At 41.8% G+C, this 26,228-nt stretch overlaps 2 protein-coding genes across 3 annotated transcripts in view; one reads left to right on the forward strand and one right to left on the reverse strand.

Annotated features, from left to right (window-relative positions):
* The window catches only part of TOMM70 (translocase of outer mitochondrial membrane 70), a 44,503-nt gene extending 41,574 nt beyond the window's left edge, over positions 1-2,929 (reverse strand). The window contains exon 1 of the mRNA XM_050958563.1: positions 2,620-2,929. Within this exon, the coding sequence (XP_050814520.1) occupies positions 2,620-2,700 (81 nt within the window). The 5' untranslated portion in view covers positions 2,701-2,929. The remainder of the gene's footprint in view (positions 1-2,619) is intronic.
* Positions 1-25,957, forward strand: part of LNP1 (leukemia NUP98 fusion partner 1) — a 35,425-nt gene extending 9,468 nt beyond the window's left edge. Inside the window, exons 1-4 of one of the 2 annotated variants that reach the window (XM_050962000.1) lie at positions 5,373-5,522; positions 16,182-16,427; positions 23,116-23,208; positions 25,635-25,957. In XM_050962000.1, coding sequence (XP_050817957.1) covers positions 5,373-5,522; positions 16,182-16,427; positions 23,116-23,208; positions 25,635-25,733 — 588 coding nt within the window. In that variant the 3' untranslated portion in view covers positions 25,734-25,957. Of the gene's footprint in view, positions 1-5,372; positions 5,523-16,181; positions 16,428-18,988; positions 19,319-23,115; positions 23,209-25,634 lie in introns of those variants that run through there. The other variant, XM_050961991.1, reaches the window with a different exon arrangement.
* Positions 25,958-26,228: the final 271 nt, after the last annotated feature.

Consider the following 26,228-nt stretch of genomic DNA (forward strand, 5'->3'; position numbering starts at 1 on the left):
GGGTCTGAGTGCTGCAGAGAGGTGACAGGTTGAGCAGCTTTTTGGTTAAAGTCTGCAGCTTTGGGGGCGTGGACCAAACCTAGGTCTGTGTTGCAGCAGGCTAGCGTGTCTGGCTCAACAAGGCAGGGTTCTGGAGTCCCAAGCTAGCAGGGAAAACGGGCTCAGAGGTAATTCCATGTCAGGTGACAGTCCCAAGGGGGTCTCTGTGACCGAACCCGTCACAGTGCCCAGAATGGGTCCAAGTCCTGCTCCCACACACACACCTGCCTAAGGCTCTGGGAGCAAGTTTTGGTGTGGGAGGGGGTGCAGGCTCTGGGAGGAAGTTTGGGTGCAGGAGGGATGCGGGCTCTGGGACAGAGTTTGGGTGCTGGGTGCAGGCTCTGGGCTGGAGCAGGGGGTTGGGGTTCAAGAGGCGGTTTGGGGTGCTGGATGCGGGCTCTGGGAGAGAGTTTGGGTGCTAGATGCAGGCTCTGGGCTGGGTCAGGGAGTTTGGGTGCGGGAGGGAATAGGGGGTGTGGGTTCTGGGAGGGAGTTTGGATGCGGGATAGGTGCGGGCTCTGGGAAGGGGATTGGGTGCTGGGTGTGGGCTCTGGGTTGGGACATGGGGTTGCAGTGTGGGAGGGAGTGTGGGGCATGGGGCTGGGCTGGGGATGAGGAGTTTCGGATGCAGCAGACAGGCTGCCCGGGGCTGGGGCCAGAGAGGAAGACTCTCCCCAGCCCTCTCCCCACTGTCAGCAGTGAGCTTCCCCGGCCCTCCTGGCACGACACTCACCTAAGCTCCCTGCCCGCCCCCCCATCCCCAGGCTGTTGCTCAGGAGGTCTAGCCAGGAAAAGCCCCCTCCCCCATACCTCAGAGTTGACTCGGAGTTGCCTGCCAGGAGGGTGGCTGCCATGCGCCTACTCCCTTCCTCCCTCCACAGACGCAGCAGCCATCTCAGTCTGTCCCTAGCACCGCTCCCTTGTAGCCAGCAGCAGCTGGTGAGGGAGCACAGCGCAGAGCTGCAGGGTGCAGCTGCTTGCTGCCCAGGGCAGGCATGGACACTCAGGGGAGGTGTGCGGGGGTGACACGTGGGGATGGGGGCGCTCCGGGGGCGGCTCACGGGAGAGACCTGGCCCTGAACATTGGTGGAGCCAGGCCCCCCGGGCCCTGAATTTGCTGGAGCCCAGGCACTACGAGCCCATATAGCTCGCTGCCCCTGCCTGAAAGCAAAACTTAAATCTCTTGAACCTTGCACAGCTATCATCAACAGACAAAAAGTAGCTTTTGAGAGCTGCACACTGCTGTAACCATCCGTTACTAGCTAATTCCAGGTTAAGCCATTGACTCTGAACATGCTTCAGACACTGTTTTCAACATCACAGAAGTGACAGAACTCCTCCAAGAATGACTTTCATTTTGTTCTTTTGTCAAAGGAATAGTAGCAATCAATACATACATCTTTAACATCAAATTCTAACACTTTAGAAAACTGTGTAGCATCAGCACAGCGTTATTGTGGATGATGTGGCATGGACATCCCATGAAATACACACATGCATTCTTACTTTGAAGCAGTGTCTTAACTGAATTATTCATACCCAGGTTTACACTGGCATTGCCTACAGAAAACCCAACACAGTTATCCCATAGTATCTTGTGCAATGTCATTCTCCCATCAATTTTGGAAAAGATTTCTTTTGCAGTGACTGTATGAATGCCAGTAGTGACGTGTAAGTCAAGTAACTGTGTTGTCACAAGGTGTTTCTGGATCTCTGTCAGTGGATTCATTTTTTCTAAGCTTGTGTCATATTAGAGCCATCAACAGAAAGAGAAAAGGCTTCAGTCTTTATTTGCCTCACAAGACACTTGGAAATAGGGAGTAATGGCACCATTCAACATACATGTTGACTCTGGTCTTACAGATGCATAATATTGGGCAATCTGACTGTCAGAGAAGATATCTTTAAACAGTGGGCTCAGGTTGGCTGCAGTTGCGAAAGGAATATTGTGCTACACAAACAGAGTTGTAACTTTCATTTTTGCACATCACCTAGGGAAAAAACATTTCTATTTCGTACATAAACAAGGTGTAATAAAAAAATAATTGAATATTTTACCAAAGTTAAATAAAAAAATGGGAAATTAATAGACTAAATACATCTAAACAGTATAACCAGATTTTCACAAGCACATATGTTAATAATATGATACACATAGTGAGTGGACTTTTTATGTGATATAAAGATTGCAAGTTTGTGTCTGTGTAACATACAGTATTTTAATAATCCTGTTGCCTTGGATAAAGGCAGCGGCTCAATGAATTAATGAATATTTAACCCTCATCAGAACACATTGAAAACTGTACAGAAAACCAAAAATCTTGGACTCAATAAAAATTAATTCATAAAAACAATCAAATCTTTCTGAAAGAACATTGCAAACAGAGTTTCTGACAAAGTACTAGGAATAAACTACTGTACTACCACCAGCCCCCGCCCCATCAGCAAGCAAATTACTTCTGGGGAACCCAAGTGCCCTGAAGAGGATTATTATGATTAATAATAACAAGAACAATAATTAATAATAAATTGAAATAATTAATAACAGCAAATCATAATTATTAAACATATTTGACTTACTTTTACAATGAGGGGATTCGCCACAGGTACAAAAGGAATTTGTGGTTGTGGAGACATTGCTCTGCTATTTGCGTATTTCATTTTCCAGATGATGAGTTACATCTTTTTCTCCTTGATGGCCACAGGACAGCTCTGGGGTGACACAGCGCACATTTAAAAAGAACTGGGACAATGAAGGGCCATGAATTCGTCATTGTGGTTTAAATTTTGAACTGTATTTTGAGAACCTGAAAACTTTCGATTAAGTTCTGCTTGTTTTTTGAGTGAACTCATATTTTTTTGACTGTCAAGTATTCACACACACAACCCTGCCACCTCTCTGTATAGCCTCCTCTCCGGTAGAACAAAGGCCAGTAGTCTCCATGGTTACCACAGTACACAAGCTTGGAAAGCGGCTTTCCAAGCACTAAACTCTGTGCCTGAGGCCCCGGATGTATTGTTATCTCTTTCAGTGCCTGAGTAAAAATATTTTAAATCTTTATATATTTACTCAAAATGAGTGAGATAAGCTTAGGGATGGATGTGAGATTGAGATAGCATGCTAATGAATGAGACTTGACATGTCTGCTGGGAGATCCAAGTAGGCGAATAAATACGCTGATGGTATATAGCTCTTGAGTTTGAACGACTCACACTAAAAGTCCAATTCAGGAGGTTTGAGGTAGCTTGATATTTATTTTCCAGTAACCCATAGGCCCCATCAATAATAGGCCAAAAGGCACCACAGCCAGCTCTTGGTTGCCATCACTCACACTTGTGATGCCTTTGGAAGGCTTTGCATCCACGCAATGAACCAGTGTAATCTATAACCCACATGTAGGTGGAAAGGCACAGATGTTGCATATACATTAACTCCTCTGTTCCTTCAAATTGTATCTCAAAATACAGTGCCTTGTCTTTCTATCTAAGGCCCCCATCACCAAAGTATCTGAGCACCTCTTTAATGTATTCATCCTCACAACACTCCCATGAGGTAGGGAAGTGCAATTATCCCCCTTGTACATACAGGGAAATGAGACACAGACAGGATGAGTAACTTGTGCAAGGTCACACAGGATGTCTGTGATGGAACAGTGAATCAAATCTAGGTCTCCCAAGTCCTAGGCTAATGCCCTAAGCAGTGGACCATCTAGCCACTCTGACTCAGAGTCCCACAGCAGTCTCTGCCCCTAATTCCCATTGGACAATTCCACAGGGAGTCTCTAGGGCCTGATTCTCCATTGTCCTGCATCTTGTGCAGCCTTTTACACAGTGCAAAGGGAGTATAAAATGCTACCAAATCAGAATGGTAGCTTGTGTTTTAAACCCACCTTGTGCTCAGTTTGAACTTCTGTAAATGACTACACAAGGCCCAGGCCAACACAGAATCATGCCCACAGGGCCCAGCAATTGTTCTGCCCTATGTGGGGAGGCAGTTTTGGCCTTCAGACAGTTCTGTTGCCTCAGAGCTCCTTGCAATTCCTTTATTCCTCTAGGACAACGGCATCCCATGGCAGATTTGCCTACAGCAAACATGTCCGCCAGTGACTGGTACTCAGTAGTTGAAGACAGCTTGCTACACTCCAAGGTAGAGTGAGACTCTGGTTTTGGGCTGATCTCTTCATAGAAGGAGAAACTCACCCCAGAGCAGAAGGACCACACATGGTCCTTGCACCACTTGAGCAGGAGCCATTTAGAATGGAGGATGCAGGGCTACTGTTTGTGCTCAGTAGGCTCAGTCCCTGCTTGCCAGGTGTGCAATGAACATCAGGACTGTGCTTGGCCCAGGGCTCAAGTGGGCAGGTTATAATATAATATATATGGAGATGTACCATAAAACTGGAAGGGACCCTGAAAGGTCATCAAGTCCAGCTCCCTGCCTTCACTAACAGGACTGAGTGCTGATTTTGCCCCAGATCCCTAAGCGACCCCCTCGAGGAGGGAACTCACAACCCTTGGTTTAGCAGGCTAATGCTCAAACCACTGAGCTATCCTTCCCCCCAGCTTTATGCTCTTTGTGCCCTTGCCCTTCATTTCTTTGTGCACTGGAGCTATGCTAGGCCCAGTCTAGCCCTGATTGTGGGAGATGAAGTGACCTTGGTGAAAGACAAGTGATCTGGCCTTAGATGCTAAGATTCTGTGAACCAATATCACTCCATGTTGTCTGACGTTGCTCACCCACAACAAATGATAAAAAGATTTCTCAGGAGGACCCTGCTTCCTGCCAGGCAGGGCATATTTTTTAATACCAGCTGGAAGAACAGAGCCAAAAGTTATTTCATAAAGTCAGTTAAGCCTCAGTAAACAGCTGTGCCAGTTTCTGACCACTGTCAATATATCCATTCTCCTTCTCTAAATTACAAGCCTGTTTCATATCAGAGCGTGCACCTTCCAGGCATGTTTTTGTGGGCAACTCTCCATTGTTATTGACAGTTGATGCACTCCGCAGCAATGAATATGAATTAGGACACACATTTTCCTTGCCTCCCTCCAGGCTGTGTGACATTGGGCATCTCTGTAATGGAAAGATTAAAAGAAACCTCATTTAAAATAGATTACTAAGGATTGGCTTATATATAAGCAGTGCCTAGGGCTGCATTGGGTTGTATTGTTTTTTGTTTTTTTTTTGTTAATTTGGCAGGGAATGTTTGAAACTACAGCCCCTTTTGCCTCTTGTTGACAGATCACTGTAGGACTATCTGCTTGACAGTCTGCTTTAACGTACATCTGTCCTGTCTTGTTGGGCGCTCCCCCCCAGTTTGGAGTGTCTGTACATGGAATATGAAGAGGATGATGACATTTCCTTTGCAAAATGGATGAGCAGTTTCTGGGGTCACAGCTTGATTGACGAGAATGAGAAAGAGGGTAGAGGCTACAGGAAACGCCAGACACGAGCCTTTAGTGAAAGGAGAGCCTCCCTTCCAGTAAGAAGTGTGTGTGTGTGTTGGGGGGAGGGTGGGGATAATTGCTTCATCAAGGGTCTGATCTTGAGATACTGTGGTGATGAGTGTGATACACATTACTGAGTAAATGCAATTCCTGTTGGCTACATTGGGAGGTGTGAGTGGTCAATATCTCTCAGCATCAGGTTCCTGGTACTTTTATAATGAAAAAAAGAAAGTCAGTTCCATGCCAGAAAAATAATTGAGGTATCTCAACTGGATGAGCAAAATGTTTTCACTCCTTAAGAGTTTAAGCCATACGGGAAGTTAGGAGGTGTATATGGGCTGTGCTCACAGCGTAAGGGAATGGATGTGCTTTAATTATTTATTGAATGAGGATGAGTTCTGTAAAAGACGATGAAGGGAGAGTGAGAGGGGTTTAGGGTTATTCCCTGACAGGTTTGGATCTGGAAGGAAGGATTTGGTTATCTCAGGTTTCAGAGGAGTAGCGGTGTTAGTCTGTATCAGCAAAAACAACGAGGAGTCCTTGTGACACTTCAGAGACTAACAAATTTATTTGGACTTAAATTTTCATGGGCTAGAACCCACTTCATCAGATGCATGGAGGTATATATATTACAGCACATGAAAAGATGGGAGTTGCCTTACCAAGTGGGGGCTCAGTGCTAACGAGGCCAATTCAATCAAGGTGGAAGTGGCCTGTTCCCAACAGTTGACAAAAAGGGGTGAATATCAGCAGAGGAAAAATTACTTTGTGTAGTGCTAACGCACCCAATTCAATCAGGTTGGATGTCGCCCATTCCCAACAGTTGACAAGAAGGGGTGAGTATCAGCAGAGGGAAAATTACTTTTTGTAATGACCCAGCCACTCCCAGTCTTTATTCAGGCCTAATTTGATAGTGTCAAGTTTTCAAATTAATTCCAGTTCTGCAGTTTTTGTTGAAGTCTCTAAGGTGCCACAAGGATTCCTCGTTGTTTTTAGGTTATCTCAGATTCTGCTCCAGCTTCGGTGAGTGAGCTATTGTATAGATCCTTTGTTGTTGAAGAGTTATTTTTAATGTAACTTTTTATGTAGAAATAAAATGACTAATTGTTAGAAAATGCATGACAGGAACGCAGCCAAGGATTAAGCCCACGTGGAAGGAGTATTCCAGAAACATTTCTGTCCAGGACTCCCTACTTCACTGCTTTTGCTTAGCCATCTCACGTTCTTCTTCTTGTAGGGACCAAACCTGCGCTCCTTGCTTGGGCAAAACTCCTACTGACTTCAATGGGAGTCTTGCAGAATTGTGTTTACAAAAAAAAAAAAAAAAAAAGAAGACAGTAATCTCCTAAACCACTGTAGTATCACTAGTGGAGGCTGACACACCTTTTTATAAGGGTGAGCCAGCATAATTACGTGGTACACAAATCTGTAGTATAATTATGTAAAATGTGTTCTCAATTTAAGGCCCTGATCCTGCAAAGCCTTAAGCACCGGAGTAACTTTGCACACATTAACCGTCCCATTGAATTCAAAGAGACTACTCTCATATGTAAAGTGATATAGGTGCCTATGTCTTTGCAGGATCAGGGTCTAATTCTGTAACTATTCTGAATCAGACAAATCTGAGCAGGCTGTCCTTGGCACCACATGCATAACTTCTCCTTGAGGTCAGACTAGATGATCATAATAGTACCTTCTGGTCTTAAAATCTATGAATCATTGTAATGAAAGATGCTATATATAACTAAGCTTGCTATTGTATTGTGGAGATCCAGCTATTTTTGCAAGAAATTTTCTGCATTTACTCCTTGTGGAGACCATATTTAATCTACCCATACTGAACCCTTGGTTCCTTTTCTCTGACATATATTATGCTGTGGGTTTTTTCATTGTTAGAATAGGTTTCTTTTTTAAAAACATTCTACCTTGGTACTTTAGTCAAGTTCAGGAGACAGGTTGCAATTCCGCATCAGGCTCCCAGATTCACTGGTTTTGAACTGTCCAGTTAAGTTCATTCTTGGGCCAGATCCTGGGATGGATCTATGCTGAGTGACTTCTTCACCTTAGGGTGTGACCCAGGATGTATTTATAGAGCCATAGGTTTAACACACCCTTTCCTAGTACATAAAAAAGTTCATCAGTTTTGCTGACTGTGGGTAATGTCTTTCTCAGAACAGGTTTCAGAGTGGTAGCTATGTTGGTCTGTATCAGCAAAAACAATGAGGAGTCCTTATGGCACCTTAGAGACTAACAAATTTATTTGGGCATAGGAGTCACACATCATACTTAGAGTTAAACATGTCCTTAAGTACTTTGCTGAATAGAGATGGTTTCCTGAATCAGAGGTGCCTGGAGTTTTTTCTAGATCTCTGTGCTTTTGCAGTAAAGAGAGGGAAGACTGGGGTTTTCCCCAGAGGCCACTGTAACTAATCAATGAGAGTTTTGCTGTTAACTTCAATGGGACTAGGAGTAGCCACTTTTATTAGTGTCCTTGGACAAATTCATTTTACTTCTGTGGAGTTACACCAGGGATACATTTCACCTGTTTTGTTTCTCAGTCTCAGGACAATGTATATATATATACACACACATAATTTGAGACCAGAAATTTCTGACCTAGAAACCTGACCAATTTGCAATGAACTGGGTTGAAAAATGAAGCCTCTGAGCTGTTTCTAAAAATGATCCAAACAGTGGCACTTGTGGTTTCTTAGAATCCTCTCCGTTAGCCATTTCATGCATTCACCATGTGCCATAATCTCCCATGGCAGACCTGCTGTTACATGCGCATGGTCACTTATGCAATGGGCAATACAATATATCTAGGTCTAGCCATGTATGGACAGAGATTTGTAAAACAACTCCCCCTGCTAACTGCTATAAGAAAATTAATAATAATTTTCACTTTTAATTTCAGGATCCTAGTATAATTTATAGACATTAATGAGATGAACCTCACAACATGTCTCTGATGTATTATCATTCCCATTTTGCAGCGAGGAAGTTGAGGCATGGGATAAGAGGGAAGGTCCTCTCATGGACTGGTAACTGGTTAAAAGATAGGAAACAAAGGGTAGGAATAAATGGTCAGTTTTCAGAATGGAGAGAGATAAATAGTGGTGTCCCCCAGGGGTCTGTACTGGGACCAGTCTATTCAATATATTCATAAATGATCTGGAAAAAGGGCTAAACAGTGAGGTGGCAAAATTTGCAGATGATACAAAACTACTCAAGATAGTTAAGTCCCAGGCAGACTGCGAAGAGCTACAAAAAGATCTCTCAGAACTGGGTTACTGGGCAACAAAATGGCAGATGAAATTCAATGTTGATAAATGCAAAGTAATGCACATTGGAAAACATAATCCCAACTATACTTATAAAATGATGGGGTCTTGAATATTGCACTGCAGATGTGACTGCCACATCTCAAAAAAGATATATTGGAATTGGAAAAGTTCCAGAAAAAGGCAACAAAAATTATTAGGAGTATGGAACAGTTTCTGTATGAGGAGAGATTAATAAGACTGGGACTTTTCAGCTTGGATAAGAGACGACTAAGCAGGGATATGATAGAGATCTATAAAATGACTGGTGTGGAGAAAGTAATAGGAAGTGTTATTTACACCTCATGGCACAAGAACTAGGGGTCACCAAATGAAATTAATAGTCAGCAGATTTAAAACAAGCAAAAAGAAGTATTTTTTCACACAACGCACAGTTAAACTGCAGAACTCCTTGCCAGAGGATGCTGTGAAGGCCAAGACTATAATAGGGTTCAAAAAAGATCTAGATAAATTCATGAAGGATAGCTCCATCAATGGCTATTAGCCAGGATGGTCAGGATGGTGTCCCTAGCCTCTGTATGCTAGAAGCTGGGAATGGGCAACAGGGGATGGATCACTTGATGATTACCTGTTCTGTTCATTCCCTCTGGGGCACCTGGCATTGGCCACTGTTGGAAGACAGGATACAAGGCTAGATGGACCTTTGGTCTGACCCAGTATGGCCATTCTTATGTTCTTATGAGCACATAGGGCTTAAGTATTCGGTGTCACTCAGTGGGTTATTAGCAGATCTGGGAACAGAACTCAGGAATCCTGGCTCCCACGCCCTGCTCTAACTATTAGGCATTACTATCTGACTAAAATCTATGCTGCTACTCCTTCTCAAAAAATCGTAGTTGGATACCATGGCACACTCTTGCCTGTACACATGAGACAGTGGTATACATGAGAACTGACATTGGAAATTCTAGAGATCTGTTTCAAATCCTTTGCTTAACTCAGTGACCACTGCAAACTTTACATACTGTGACTTATAATGCCTTGCTGAAGTTCCTGAAATCTGCAGCTGCGATCTTTTTTTATACATTTTGCCATCATTTATCATCCATCATTAAATATAATCCAGCTCAGGCCAAATTCTTTTTGCCAAAGCATTTTATGCATGTGTGTCACATATGCAAAGAGAATTAGTCCCCTCAGTGCCAAACACAAATGAGACATGTTCCCTGTTCTGGGCATTTGAAAATTATAAAACTTTATCTCCTCAGGTTCTCTGAGTGGAAAATTGAGTTAGGTGGAAGGCAGAATAGGAAAGAGAGTTTATTTCTATCTAAACATCTCCACTTTCCAATAGACATTGTTACTCTCAGTGATGAATTTGATAAGCAAGCAACATAAATGTAACGGTAGAAATCACAGAAATGTAGGGCTGAAAAGGCCTTCAAGAGGTCATCCACTCCTGTCAGGGTTCCCTCCCCACTCTGAACTCTAGGATACAGATGTGGGGACCTGCATGAAAGACCCCTTAAGCTTATTTCTGCCAGCTTAGGTTAAAAACTCCCCAAGGCACAAATCCTTCCTTGTACCTTGGATTAGGTAACACTGCCACCACCAAATGATTTAAACAAACATTTAGGGAGGGCCATTTGGAGCCCTTCCTTCCCCAAATATCCCCCCAAGCTCCTACATCCCCTTTCCTGGGGAGGCTTGAGAATAATATCCTCACAAATTGGTACAGGTGAACACAGACCCAAACCCTTGGATCTTAAAATGATGAAAAAACAATCAGGTTCTTAAAAGAAGAATTTTAATTAAAGAAAGGGTAAAAGAATCACCTCTGTAAAATCGAGATGGTAAGTACTTTACAGAATAACAAAAGACTCAAGAACACAGAGGATCTCCCCTCTAGGCAAAACCTTAAAGTTACAAATCCAGGGATAAACTTCCCTCTAGACAAGGAAAGTCACAAGCCAAAATAAAAGTAAGCTAACGCATTCACTTATTATTACTTACTAATTCTAATTGAGTTGGATTGCTTGCCTTCTTGAGCTGTCTCCGGCAAGCACACAGAACAGACAGACCAAGAACAGACAAAACAAAGCCTTTTCCCCCTCCCCAGATTTGAAAGTATCTTGTTCCCTTATTGGTCCTTTTGGTCAGGTGCCAACTAGGTCACCTGAGCATCTTACCCCTTTACAAGTAAAAGGATTTTGTGCCTCTGGCCAGGAGGGATTTTATAGTACTGTATACAGAAAGGTCGTTACCCTTCCCGTTATATTTATGACAACTCCACATCCCTGCACCAAGGCAGGACCAAGTAATTCTAGACCATCCCTGATCATACCCTATTCTTAAAATCCTCCAATGGTGGACACTCACAACCTACCTTAGAAGGTTATTCCAGTACTTAACTATTATTGTAGCTAGACATTTTTTTCTAGTATTTAACAAAAATTGCCTTGCTGCAGATTAAGCCAATTATTTCTTGTCCTATCTTCAGTGGACACAGAGAACAATGGATCATCATCTTTTTTTATAACAGCCCTTAACATATATTTGAAGATGTTATCAAGTGGGTCTTGTTTTCTCAAGATTAAACATGTCCAGTTTATTTAACATTTTCTTACAGGTCAGGTTTTCTGGGTTGCTGCTATTGATATTACTGACACTATCTATGGCAGTGGTTCTCAGCCTGCAGGCTGTGGGCCACTTGCACTCCAGTCACCACATAGTTGTGGCCCATATGACATCCTCAGGGCCACACAGGTAGTATAAATAGTGTGTGGATGCGGCCCACATAACACATGGAGAGCTACATATGCAGCCCATAATGGAAAATAGGCTGAGAACCACTGATCTATGGAGAAGCAAAACCAAGTTAGAATGAAGGTTTGCCTATCACTACTCTATTAAAGAAGACAAACCTGATTCTAGGTTCAAACCATTTTCAGGCACAGAATCCTTGGTTATGAGGTTCTTCAAGGGAAAGAAAGGAATGGACAGATAGTTTTGGATTCTGAATGTCTAATGTGCTGGGGCCTACATGCTCCAAATCTACTGTGATTCTTGAGTAGGCTCCAACAAACAATCAACAGTAACATTGGTACAGTGAAGAGCAACTCTGTCTATGGGAGCTGAGGGAGCTTAATGCTTCAGAGCATGAATAGTTTTCTTCAACAAAAATCTGTGGCTTATAAAAGGGAAAACATTTTATATTCTGAGCTATGCAGTCAGCATAAATCCTGCTTGTGATGGCTGGAGCTCACTGGAGGCATCACCTAATGGATAGGCGGTCAGACCTTTAGTTGCTACATCTGTACTCTTTCCCCCATACCACCTCCATGCCTGGTGTCAATCTGTCTTCTCTTTGTTTGGGATGCAATTGACCCTGGAGTCACAGCAATATGATTATACAGATTGGTATTTAATATGGCCTTGTCTCAGTGATCTGCACCTAGGCCTACTCAGTGATCTTTAATGTGGCTTATTCAGTGATTTGCTCTTAGGATTTTTGAGGAAGACCTATTCCTTAGCTGGAGCAATTGTCATGTCTAGAATGTGCTTTTCAGTCTGGCTTTTACTTCAGACCTTGTTCTATAATTCCACACTGTGAATGCAAATTTAAAAAATGTGTTAGAATAGAATATTTTCAAATACTACACAGAAAGAATGATAGAATATAATCCTGGATCTCAAAAGTTCTCCTGTTTTTGCCCAAATCTCCGAAGAATAGACTCTAAGAGATTTTTCCAGTAATTGATGCACATATTGACCCCGGGAAATAGACTTGAAAGCTATAGTTTTGTTCAGTTTAACATAGTATGGTTACTTTCCCCCAAAATGTAATTGATTGCTTTGATGTACTTTTAAACCATAATACAATATGACTTAACAGTAAATACAGCCGTATTGACCAGTTTGAAACAGTTATGCTTCAAAGTAAAAATAGTTTGACCAGAATCATTACAGCTTTTCTCAAAAGTGATTGTACTGGCGCTTACTGAAGGAAGTTGTGTTTGGAAATGAGAACTGAGAGAATACAGTACAAGATGAACAGCCCTGGGAGCAAGGTGGTTCCATCTGTAGTAAAAATGTGTGGAAAAGGTAAAGATTTGCAGAATTCTACTGCAAAAGTGGGATGTACAAATTAACAATTATCAGGACATAAAGTCACAAGAAAAATCTACATAACAAGATTCCAAGAATGTCACTCTGTGTGTCGCTCTGAAACCTGTTATGTCTATCAAGTCAGTGTGAAATGATGGAAGCAGCTACCAGCATTTTTGTTCACAATATCACCAGGTTCAATCATCACCAGGATTCATGGTCTGTTAGCATCAAATTTTCAAGTTCTCAGCCATTTTGACTTAACAAATTACACCCTTGTGGTGTACAGCTCCAGGTAGGCATGAATCTATGACATGCCAAGAGTCTTAGACCATTGTGATATCAGAGGTAACTCAACCAATCACCATCCTTCCTCTACAGTTAATTTGCATGCAACAGTTTCATTGGTTGTATGAGGGAGACTGCACAGATGGTGGATTACATGGTCTGAAAGCCACACCTCTGTGTCCAACTGCCATGCGCACAGTCCAACACAAATCTCCCCACACAACCTTCTGCCAGACACAAATCAATGCAATCACTCACACGACACAACCAGCATACACAATAACCCCAAACACACACAGCCCCTCACTGCAGCATATACACCTCATTTGCCACCTGCACAAATCTACACAACTTTCCCTGCACAGCAACACGATCAGCACACACAATAACCCCAAACATCACACTGAAGCCTAAAATGTGTTTTGAGTCAGTGTGAAACTATGGAAAGAACTACACATGGTTGAGAATATCACCAGGTTCTATCATCACTGGGATTCACGGTCTGTTACTCTCCAATTTTTAAGGTCTCAGCCCTTTTGAGTTTGATACACTGACTATACTAATTACGCCTGGGCTGCAGCATGGGATTATAATTACTGCCAGTGCATGTAAATCAAAACAACCAATTAAAAAGTCAAAATCCACGTATATGGGACTGTCATATCTTGATGAAAAATGCATAGCTCTGTCTTGCTGCAAATATGGCAGTATCTGGGCCTGCACAAATGTGAATGTCAGTGAGATTATTTATTTATTTATTTATTTTTAGTCCCTTGGAGTCTGAGCCAAGTCCACCCACTCCCTGTATTGTTAAAAATCCACTGAAACTGTTCCATGTCATGCTGATACACTGATTTCTGCAGGCAGACAGTTACTGCTCCCAAGAACAGCCATAATGTGCAATGGGATTTCTGTAGTAAGGTGTGCTATTTGTCTAGGATACAGGGCATTATAGTTTGGCTTTTCACAGACTCTTCCTGTGTTCTGATAGACTACACCAATATTTGTGGGTTTTATGGATATTTTCTGGGTCTCATGTTTGGGACCATTTTTGTATTGGATGTCAGTGTGGCTGCTCCCAGTAGGTTTAGCTTCGTGCTACTACTGCTAATAAGAGAGACCTGAAGACCTTTGCAAATAACAGTACCATTATTAGTGCATCAGACCCAGAATGCACAATTCAAAAATTGAGTGGGTGTAAGAAATCAGAGAAGTGAGGCTCATAGGTTCCATCATGACTCCAAGAGCTAGAGTCATGTTACAGACAGTAGAAGGAGATAAATCACTGGAGTAGTATTAGCCAGAGGCAGCAGACATCAGATGTAGGGCCTAATTTTAAAAGGTGCAGAATACTCAGAACACCAGATGTAGTCAATGGGAGCTGCAGGTGCTCAGCGTATAAGAAAATCAGGCTCCGAATGCCTTTGTGTATATGGGGAATAGGGGAGAGTGAGCTCCACAGTGGCCCTTGCTAGACCATAGCTCTGCAGCTGCTTACAAGCACACAGAGGAGTGGGAAAATCAGGCTATGGCCAAAGCCTCAGTCATGCCTCCTCTGGGGCAGACAGTGCTTCCAGCCTCACTGGTGTCCCCTCCTTGCTAGGTGCTGCGTGGGATCACTGTGTGGGAAAGGAAGACTGTGCATTAAGCCTGTGGCTAATGCATAAGCCCCATTCAGAAAATATACCTCATATTTAATGCTCTTTCCCATCTTTTCTTAGAATATATTTCTAGACTGTGGGACAGATCCTCAGCTGGTATAGAATTATAGAAATGTAGGACTGGAAGGGACCTTGATAGATCATCTAGTCTAGTCATCTAGTCCAGTTCCCTGCAGTGAGGCAGGACTTTCTTAAAAACCTCCCATGACAGAGATTCCACACCCTCCCTAGGTAATTTGTTCCAGTGCTCAACTACCCTTACACTTACGAAGTTTTAACCTAAATTTCCCTTGCTCCAATTTAAGCCTATTACTTCTTGTCCTGTTCTTAGTGAGTAAGGAAAACAATTTATCTTCTTCCAATTTGTAACATTTTACATATTTGAAGACTCTTATGTCTCCCTTCAGTCTTTTCCAGAGTAAACAAACTCAATTTTTTCCTTGTAGGTCATGTTTGCAAGACCTTTAATTGTTTTTGTTGCTCTCAGGTGTAGCTTCCTTGAAATCAATGGAGCTACTCTGATTTACAGCAGCTGAGGATCTGGCTCCAACTTCAGAAAGACACTGTTGACTATTTCGAAGGCTATATAATACTTAGTACTTATGTATCACTTCAATCTCCTTTACAAACACTGAATTAATCCTCACAACATCCTTGTGAGGCAGATCAGTAAATGTTATCTTCTTTGGACAGCTGAGGAAACTGAGCTACAGAGAGTCCAAATTTTTCAAACTTGGGTGCCTAAAGGTAAGGCATCTGAACTAAGACTACAAGCTAGTAGTTTGATTCCCAGTTCACACAGACATACTCGCGCAAGCTCCCATCAAGTTGGCGAACTAAAAATACTAGTGTAGCCGCGGTAGCACAGGTTCAGGCAGGTTTGTGCACATGGCAGCCAGCCTATGCCACCCTCACTGCCCGTGCTACCATGGCTATACTATTGTTTTTAGCGTGCTAGCACAATGAGAGCTCGCATGAGTTGCCTGCACGAGCTGGGAATCACTTCCCTAGCTCACGGATAAATGTAGCCACAGTGCCCTAATTTTTAGAGGTGCTGAGCAGCCACAATTGCAGCTGGAATCCATGGAAGCGGAGAGTGCTCAGCACCTCTAATAATTAGGCTACTAATTTGAATGCTTAAGGTTAGGTATCCACAATTGAAAAATTGGACTAAGGGGCAAATTCTGCTTTGGTCTCTGTGGAGGGTCTCTTGGCAGGGTGGTTCATGGCACAGGATGGGCAGGCTACAAGAGGCAATACAGCGTCTTTCATTCATTCTGTAGCACTGCTTAATGTACATAAAGGCTGCTCTGCTTTTATATGTAGTATTGAACATTGACCTTTTCTATTGCAGGCCAAGCTTTCGTCCATCCATATGACAAGACTTCATGCATCTACCAAAACCCCATCTTCAGGCCACTTGAGGGGCTGCAAGGAATTTCAAGAGGGCCAAGATGTTAAATGCCATTGTCACACAAAGGCATGCAAAATATCCTCACCAGATGGCTTGGGATCAACAAGTAGATCAAACGCGATCCAGGAATTTTCAGAATCCTTTGAGAAGCAACTGCATTTCAAAATCAAGCGCTCAGTTTCTTTGGTAGGTAACCACCATTATGGATGCTTATTCCACATAAGAAACAATGAGCCAAATTCATCCCATTGACTTCAATGGGGATATACCAAGGATGCATTTGGATTAGTCTCTTAAATGAGGCAGTTTGTACAGTAGCACAAACAGATTTAGTTTGGTAATATATTATTAGCCTGAACACCCTTAATGTAGTGCAATTCTCTATACCAGTTGCTGGTGGGATTCCAAAATATGGCAACTAGCTGGCCTGGACTGACCATGGTGGTAAGATGTTTTAAATGGATTCTCCAGCTGTGCCAATGAAGTGTTACAATATTTAAATCCTGCTGCTTTTTATAGCTGGACAGGTAGCTGCTCACCTTAGCTATGAAACTCTGCCCTCTTTCCCATTGCTGCTGACCTGTTTAATCATATAAAGTGTTGCTCGTAAGATGACCCCTGAAGCATAGGCATTTTACTATATTTTCTATTTGCCTTGATGACACAGCCAGTTACAATAGTTTCCGTCTTTTGTAGTTCAGTTTCCTAGGATTTAACACACATTCTCCCGCCTTAACTATTCATAAAAATGGAGAGAGAATAATACATTTTAGCATATTTTTATTTCAAGGCCTTTCATAACAGGAACACAGTCAACTCGAATCATGCTGCCTGAAAAGGTTTTACTTATTGTTGCAAGTGAAACTTAAGATTACTAGAACTGAATAAACAGAGGGGGAAATATTTCTCCCTCATTTTCCAATTTGTTTTCTTTGCATTTAACAATACTTTGTGTGTAGTCATTTTCAGCTATCTGTGCGAGTCTTTCATACAGCAGCATGGGAGAGAAAATCTTCTTTACAAAAAGGAGATGTGATTGTAAAACCACAAAAAAATCAGTAGATGGACTCTGGAGCAGATCCAAAACCTGAAATGACTTTTAACTCTCGTTATTTTTTGTTTTGCTAGATTTCAAGTTGATTCTGGTCCAGCCTTTAAGCAAGTGTCTCAAGCATGAGACTTCAATAGGACTACTCTCATCCATTACATTCAGTGGGCCCACTCACATACTTCAGGGTTAGGCACCTTATATAAGTTGCTGAATTCAGCCCCAAAGAGACGAGACTGGCTACCCCATCTCTTTAGTAGACAAAAGCTATTTTAAAAGCACTGATTACATTTTCAAGTTGTGAACTCTTAGGGTCAGATCCTCATCTGGCATAAATTTAAAGTAAATTTGACCACGCTGGTTTACATCAGCTGCTCTGTAGTTTTAAAAATTTGTAAAATATCCTTTAATTTGATGATTTAATATAAAGTGGAGTATGGTACATGGAGAAGAAAGGGCTGGCAGTTGGGAACAGATTCTGACTGGCTTTGAGTGGTGGGACAGAGAGGAGAGATATGTCATAAATGTCCTTCACTTTGCTTGTGCTCCCGGGCAGGAACCAGCCACAAAATCACAGTCCTTCAGCTCCCTGAACACAAGGACTGCTCTAGGCTCACAAAGATGACAATTATCATGAGGATGATAATTACAGTGTATAAGACTATTGTTATAACTTTATGCGCACCTTTCTAACCTCTTTTTCCCCTTTAGGGACTGCTGAGCTCAGAATTTATTTCATTTAGGACCTTGCACTGTCCCTTTTGCTTTTCTCCACATAACTATTCTGGTTTATTTATTGTTTGTAAGAGTTGTCTATGGCTAGATAGTCTGTAAGTGCACGATACGGTTTGGATAAATGTACTTTATATAATACAAAAAGTTCTCACTTCTGACTGTACTTTGGAAGGAAACCAGAATGTGTGTACATAACAGTAGTGTTTCCATGGGGTATAACTGGAGTATACTTTGGTTCAGCTTTCAAGCAGCCTGATCCTTCAAGGTGCTGTGTACGTTCAAAGCCCCTTGAAGCCAGTGCAAGTTGAAGGAGTTCAGCACCTTCCAGTATTGGACGTTAGCTGTCAAAAATATGAGAGAGAATTTGAGAGTGCACTTGAACTTGGATTTCAAATTTAGCCATGAGAATTCCTATTTCTTTGAACACTATAAAAGTCCTTGAGGTGGCATTCAATGCATCCCTTACACTGCAACACAGGAAAGATACATGGGGAAGAGGCAATCCTATTCAACCTCATTCTTAGTGTATCGCTTTCCTCTTGAAAGTTGCATTGATGACAGCTAACAACCTTCAGCACCTGTGTTTGGGGAGGTCTTCAGAACCAACAGAGAACATTATCAAGGCACGTGGCGGCTTCATTACAATCTGGATCAAGTGAGAGAGTAGCAAGACAGAGGCTGGTCTGAAATCCCAGGGTTCCTCCTCCCTCATGGCTTTTCAGGTGGGTGATCCCACCTGTAGGTGTGCAGCATATCAAGGTTATAGGGGAACACATGTTGCATCCTGCTGGGTTTTAGGGTGTCTACTCTGGGGCCATGAGTTTGAGACAGTCGTGTTAATGCTGATTTGGCACAGGTAGGTGACCATCATTTTTATAATATCTGTTTGATGAAATAAATTATGACTTTTTGTCACTCTTTTGGGGATTTATTTCTAATTTTCTCCATTCTGTTTTCTTTTCAGCAACCTGAGGGCATGAAGGAGAGGAGAGAGCGAGCAAGAATGTGCATGTCCAAGAGCAGATCTCACAAGAAAGAGGGAGGGAAGAGGGAGCCAAAGACAGAGCAGAAGGAAGAAGAAAGACCAGAGATTTCTGCTGGAAAACAAAGCTAATAGCTTCCATCCTAAGTAGGCATTAAAAAGAGAGATTTATATATTAAAGGTTACAGTGTATTGGAGCCATTTACTGAAAGAGTAAAGTGAGTTTTGTTTTGATTAGATGGAAGAGGCCAGTTAGCTAAAGTAAAGTAAACCCTAATATTTAAAATAAAATTATTGCAGTGATACCTTTGAGGCTGTGTTTCTATTGTTCTCTTTTTACTTTCTCCATTAGAAGCATGACACTTGCTCTAAGGAGAGTGTGTGCCTAATTGGATCAAGGTTTAAGTGAGCCCTGCATCATTTTAATCTGGATTTCAGTCAGATTTAGATTTCGCACAGCGGTGGACATGCTCATTTAAGAGAAGAATGCACACAGGTTGCAGACCCTTGCAAAATCACATGTAACCCACTTCATTTAAATTATTGTTAAAAACTGGAAATACAGCCCAGACCTATCAAGAGGTTTGAGAAAGAAAAACGTCACACAAACTGCCAAGTGCTGCACAGCTCTGGCAGTTGGTTTGGTTTGTCTGTAAATTAAAATTTTCTTATTTTAACCACCCTCCAAACATTTATTGAAGCAATAAAACAAAAGGGAATACACAGCTTTCACTGAATATATCATTGGCTCTGTTTAAATCCAAGATCTTGCTGCTGCCCCACCCGTCCCTGCTATACCTCATTGCTTCATCCCACCACGTTTCCTTGCCCTTTACTATCCCTCCATGTTACCCTTCACCTCATCTCTCCCCACCATGCCCCCAATGTCAATTTCCCCACCCGTGAACTAATGCACCCTCACACTTCTACCCCCATGCCTCACTCACCATCTACTTCAATCTCTATTGTGCTGGTCCTCCCCACTCCATTTATTGTCTCACTTATCCACTCCACAGTTCCTGTGAACCCTCATTGTCTCATTTCTGACCTTATCTCTCTTATGCCTCTGTAATCCAAAGACTTCCCCAATGAAACCAGACTAACCCTCATCAATCTGTGTTCTTCAGGGAGATTGCCAAGAGAGAACATTGCTCCCACAATCCAACAAAGCAGGAATGTTCAGTGGAAGTGTGCCAGCCCTTTACCTTTTCCACTTGTTCCACTTCCATGATTAGGGTCTTTGCCAAATGAAGGGAGCTGGGCTCCTGGTCTGCCTTTTGTAAGTAGGTCTTAGAGAAGCCCCATCTCCCAAAGAATGAAGTTTCCCTGTACTCAGGGGAAAGTCCCAAGAAATATGGGCCAGATTTTCTTCTGGGCACAGGAAAAATCTGCCCAGGTGATGGGACTTACCTCAGCAGAGGAAAAAAAGAACTAGATAAGTTCTTGAAGGATAGGTCAACCAATGGCTATTAGCCAGGATGGCCAGGGATTGGAGTCCTTAGCCTCTGTTTGCCAGAAGCTGGGAATGGGCAACAAGGGATGAATCACTTGATGGTTACGTGTTCTGTTCATTTCTTCTGGGGCACCTGGCATTGGCCACTGTCGGAAGACAGGATACAAGGTTAGATGGACCTTTGGTCTGATCCAGTATGGCTGTTCTTATGTAACCCTCCCTTTTGTGGGAAGGGCTTTCCTAGGCTTTGCCTATAGAAAATAGGGACAGTATAACACTATTAGGGAAGATGGAAGGCTAATAACACTACCGGCAAGACTCAAATTTTTTTTGGTTGTCCTGTGATTTTCCATGATTAGCAAAAATTTTGTCACTTTAAACCAAAGTAGAGCCTTAATTTTGAATTTCCAACCTTTTAAAAGTTTAGGTTGTCTGTAAAACTTTTCAAAAACTTAGCTCCATCTTAATTTCGTGTTTGTTTCTGAGTATAAAAAAGGTGATTGACCTGTGGTTAGTGTCTGTTAAATGTTTTTCCTTTGTATCAAATGTTATAAAATTAATAAACACAAATGAAAAAACTAAAGATGTGCTCATTTACAGTTGTCATTAGTTGGTTCATTTCAGGTTCAAACTGGAATTTCACACAGTCCTTCTTTCATTAAAAACTGCCATGCTGATGCAATTTTCTTTAACTAAATTTAAAAATTACATTACACAACAATTTAGGCTAGAAGCTGTAACAGCTACTGGATGAGCTACACTTTGGACCCCTTTGCAGTCCCTCTTGAGAAGTCGTTCTCAAACTTTTGTACCGGTGATGCTTTTCACATAGCAAGCCTCTGAGTGCGACCCCCCCCTTATACATTTAAAACACTTTTTATATACTTAACACCATTATAAATGCTGGAGGCAAAGTGGGGTTTGGGGTGGAGGCTGACATGTCATGACTTCCCCTGTAATAACCTTGCAACCCCCTGAGGGGTCCTGACCCCCAGTTTGAGAACCCCTGCTCTTGAGTGTACCCCTCAGGTGGCAGGTTTCACCTCTCTCAAGGGTGGAAATCTGCAGTTCAGCCATTCTTAGACTGGTTCTCTGGGTTGCAGTCCCCCATGTTTCCCAACCATGTTAATGTGACAAGGCCAGCTCTAGTTGGGCTTGCAAGAAAATTCCCTCCAGGAGCATGAGACCAGTGACTGATTGAAATTATTCAAAACAGCTTCTTCTTCCAAACCAATGTATTGTTTATTTGGCCAAAGGCAAATGGCAATCAGAAAAAAGGTTAAAGGCCTATATGTCAGGTCCCAAAGCTTAATTATGAATTGCAAATTGAAGTAGATGTGGGAAGCTGATCTGGAAAAAAACAGGTCATGTGTTCCCTCATAATGCCCATAAACAACTGATAGTGATGAACTGAGCTAGTTTTAAAGCAAAGGTCTCTATCACTTCAGTTAAAGGAGAACTAGCTAGCTGCAGGAGTAGGTATTTTAGCTTCTCTTTGGGGCAGTCACTGAAGGGTGACATCACACGTGTCTGTGCACATTTTAAAGCCTGACACCTCCCCGACTGACTGGGGATTGGTAATGCTCTGTTAAAATAATCTCCTCTGCTGTGTTTCCTGACACCTGAGACTGACTGGTATACTCTCCTCTGGGAAGTGAATCCAGGGATACACAGAGAAATTCTTCTGGAATAGACATCTCAATAGCAGGGTCCATCCATAATAAGATGATTTCTAAGAGGACTATCAAAACAGCTTACAGTGTCACTACCCACGCTTTTAGGTTTGTGAATGTTCAGCGTCACAGCAGAGTAAAAATACTGTGACGCTTCTGACGTATTGTTTAATCAAAGCATGATTTTGAGGATGGATCAAAGTTCAGCTACATATGTATATGTAACAGTTGACAAGGACAGCATGAAACCATTGATACATTTATTTATATACTAGTAAAACATTCTAAGAAAAAGGGGGAAATCTGTAACAGAAATTCAAAACCAAACAACTCCGAGCCACTATATACATAAAAATAGAATATGAAATAAACACAGCAAAAGAAAAAGCTAATAGTAAATATGCAAACATACAAATGAATACATTTTGCATTTGTTCTCAGATGTATGAAATAATACTGATGGACGCCCATGTCAGGCTTTGGGTGCTCTCAATGCACACATATTGCATACAGTCTCTAGATATATTCATATAGACTGCCTAAAATTATCCACTAAGAAAACCAGTCATAATCACAGGATATGCAATGATCTCATCATCCACCAAAGCCCTGGAAGGCCTTGTAGCATGTCCAGAAGAATATACATCCAGAGTTGGGTGGACTAAGCTGAGAAATGAATTCCAGAGTCAAGGAACCTTCACAGAGAATCAGTTCCCTTTCTGTAACACTGTGGTCTTGTCTACACTACGGGGGGAGATCGATCTAAGTTACACAGCTTCAGCTACATGCATAAAGTAGCTGAAGTCAACGTACTTAGATTTACTTACCGCAGGGTCCACACTAAGCTATGTTGTCAAGTAACCATCAGATGTAAAGCCACTCTTTGGTCTGCTAACTTATCCAATACAATCTGGTTACTCAACCACAAGTAGTTCTGGGTTGGAGTCATCCTATGACTGACAGTGATTTATGTTCCTTTGAAGGATGAAGATTCGGATCCATGTGTTATTTGTCATGATGATCTTGAGACTGGCAGTATAATAGAACTTCACTGCATGCACAGCTTTCACAAAGAGGTACTGCAAGAAACTCGAGGGGTCCTATTTCACATCACTTACAGTTTACTTGGAAGAGGAAGGATTCCATATATGACCTTCCATGACTCCAGCTAGACTTTGACTGAGCTCATTATGCTGGTGGTTGAGATGGGGGGTGGGGGTATAGAAGCTGCTGCACTTCTTGATGCTCCTCTTACATGGGATGAATTCCTCAGTGCCCAGCTAAGCTGCCTCCATGACAGCTTTGTACTACAGGAGAATAACAAAAACTGCTCTAATGCGGGGCCGGATCAGAACCTCTGTATCCAGTGCGTATTTGTTCCTGATATCAATTGGTTGAAAAATAGTTATAGCAAAAGAATGGAATCTGGATGTCTCTGCAGAATTGATACCGGGATAGGGATAAGACGGTTTAACTTCTCACTCTAGTTCAAATCTGACCCAGGACAGAAGTGGCCAAGCATTGTTATAAATGTTGGATGCTTGGTGTGAATGAGGTTGGTGGGTTTGGTACAATCTTCAGTGGACAGCTGATCACATGGCAACAACCAGTAGCATAAATGGCACCCTTATTGGTACACTCAGTAAAGTGACCAAGGATCAAATTAGCCATAGAAAATGTATCATGTCCCTAGAAATGATCTCCCAAGGTGATGCTTTAGGCATAATGGTTGGGATGCTTGATACTGCTGCTTATATTATACCTCTTCTGTGGATAAACACAGGACCTTAGTCTCAAGAACTGTCCATCTAGCACTAAATTAACTAACTAACTAACTAAAGAGAGAGAGAGAGAGAGATCTTAGACTCCTGAAAAATTAAAATTGGGTCTGATCCTGATCCTATTGAAGTCATTTCAATGAAAGCAGAATTGAGTCCAATGACAGCATTCATGGAGGAACTCACGGAGAATGGGTGAGATCGTGGAGGACCAGAGAAGGGGAGCCGGGGAATTATAGACCAGTCAGTATAACTTCGATACGTGGAAAGATACTGGAAAAAATTATTAAACAAACCATTTGTAAACACCTAGAGGATAATATGGTTGCAAGGGATAGCCAGCATGGATTTGTCAAGAATAAATCATGCCAAACAAACCTAATTTCCTTCTTTGATAGGGTTACTGGCCTAGTGGATGGGGGGAAGCGGTAGCCAGAATATATCTTGATTTTCGTAATGCTTTTGATATAATCCCACCTGACATTCTCGTAAGTAAACTAGGATATGTGCTCTAGATCAAATTACTATAAGGTGGGTGAACAACTGGTTGAAAGACCATACTCAAAAAGTAGTTATTGATGGTTCACGGTCAAGCAGGGAGGATGTATCTAGTAGGGTCCTGCAGGGGTGAGTCCTGGGTCCAATGCTATTCAGTATTTTTGTGAATGACTTGGATAATGGAGTGGATAATATGCTTATAAAATGTGAGAGATGACATCAAGTTGGGAGGAGTTGCATGCACTTTGGAGGGCAAGATTAGAATTCAAAATGATCTTGAGAAATTGGAGAATTGGTCTCAAATCACATAGACAAAATTCAACAAAGTTAAGTGTAAAGTACTGCACTTAGGAAGGAAAAATCAAATGCACAACTACAAAATGTGGAATAACTGGATAGATGATAGTGCTGTTGGGGGTTATAGCAGATGTCAAACTGAACATGGGTCAACAATGTGATGCAGTTGCAAAAAAGGCTAATATCATTCTGGGGTGTACTGACAGGAGTGTCATATGTAAGATATAGAAAATCATTGTCTCATTCTACTAGGCACTGGTGGGCCCTCAGCTGGAGTATTGTGTCCAAGTCTGTCTGTCACACTTCAGAAAAGATGTGCATAAATTGAAGAGAATCCAGTGGAGAGCAAGAAAAATGTTAAAAGATTTAAAAAACCTCACTTCTGAGGGAAGGTTAAAAAAACTGGGCATGTTTAGTTTTGAGAAAAGAAAACTAAGAGGGGATCCTGATAGCAGTCTTCAAATATGTAAATGCTGTTGTAAAGAGGACAGTGCTAAATTGTTCTCCAGGTCCACTAAAGGTAGGACTTAATCTGCAGCAAAAGAGATAGATATTAGGAAATCTTTCTAACTATACGGATAGTTAAGCTCTGGAATAGGTTTCCGAAAGAGACTGTGGAATCCCCATCACTGGAGGTTTTTAAGAACAGGTTGGACAAACACCTGTCAGGGATGGTCTAGGTTTAGTTGGTCCTGCCTTATTGCAGAGGCTGGACTTGATAAACTCTTGAGGTCCCATCCAGCCCTACATTCTATGATTCACTGAATACATGGGGGTTTTATGATGCATTTTTAAAAAGGTTAGATCAAAGCTTTGGTCATATATGGGAATTTACCAATCATCCCTCTCAAAAATCCTGGTAGTTGACTGTCAGTGCAACAAGTATGGATTGCTAACTTTCTTTTTCCCATATTCTTTTCCTCCAACAGTGTATTGAAAAGTGGCTGCTAAAGAAACCAACCTGCCCAACTTGTCGCAACCATGTGCTCATGTCAAAATCTATTTTAGACATTCATCAACCAGGATGAAAAGAGAGCTCAGAAGGACTCCATAGAGGACTCATTACAAAGCTCCATTTCACTTAGAGAAGAGAAAACAAAAAAGGATTGTCATTCCTTAGATCACAGGGTACAAGGTAGTTATAACAAGTATAGCTTTTTTTAATGTTAGAAATCAACTTTAAAGATCAAAAATGACTTAAATGAAAATCAACTAACATTCTGCCTGCGCATGTCACTGCAACATGCCAATGTTTGTGGGAACAGAGTGAAAAAATATTTGTTTTTACAATTGTACAAACAACTGTAAATAAAAATCACATTTGCTGCAAAAAATAATTTAGTGGTGAATTTCACTCGTTTTTGTTAAATGGCTGGATTATATGGTTCTGCAATAGAGGAAACTCTTTAATCCATAGCGAGAGAATTAAGTGACACACTGGCGTGAAGTTAAAAATCAATTACAGTGCCACTGAGAGACTCTGGATTGACAGATATTACAATGAAAGCTGGAGTAGTGATGCT

Source organism: Gopherus flavomarginatus, chromosome 1 (assembly GCF_025201925.1).
Source record: "Gopherus flavomarginatus isolate rGopFla2 chromosome 1, rGopFla2.mat.asm, whole genome shotgun sequence".
NCBI lineage: Eukaryota > Metazoa > Chordata > Testudines > Testudinidae > Gopherus > Gopherus flavomarginatus.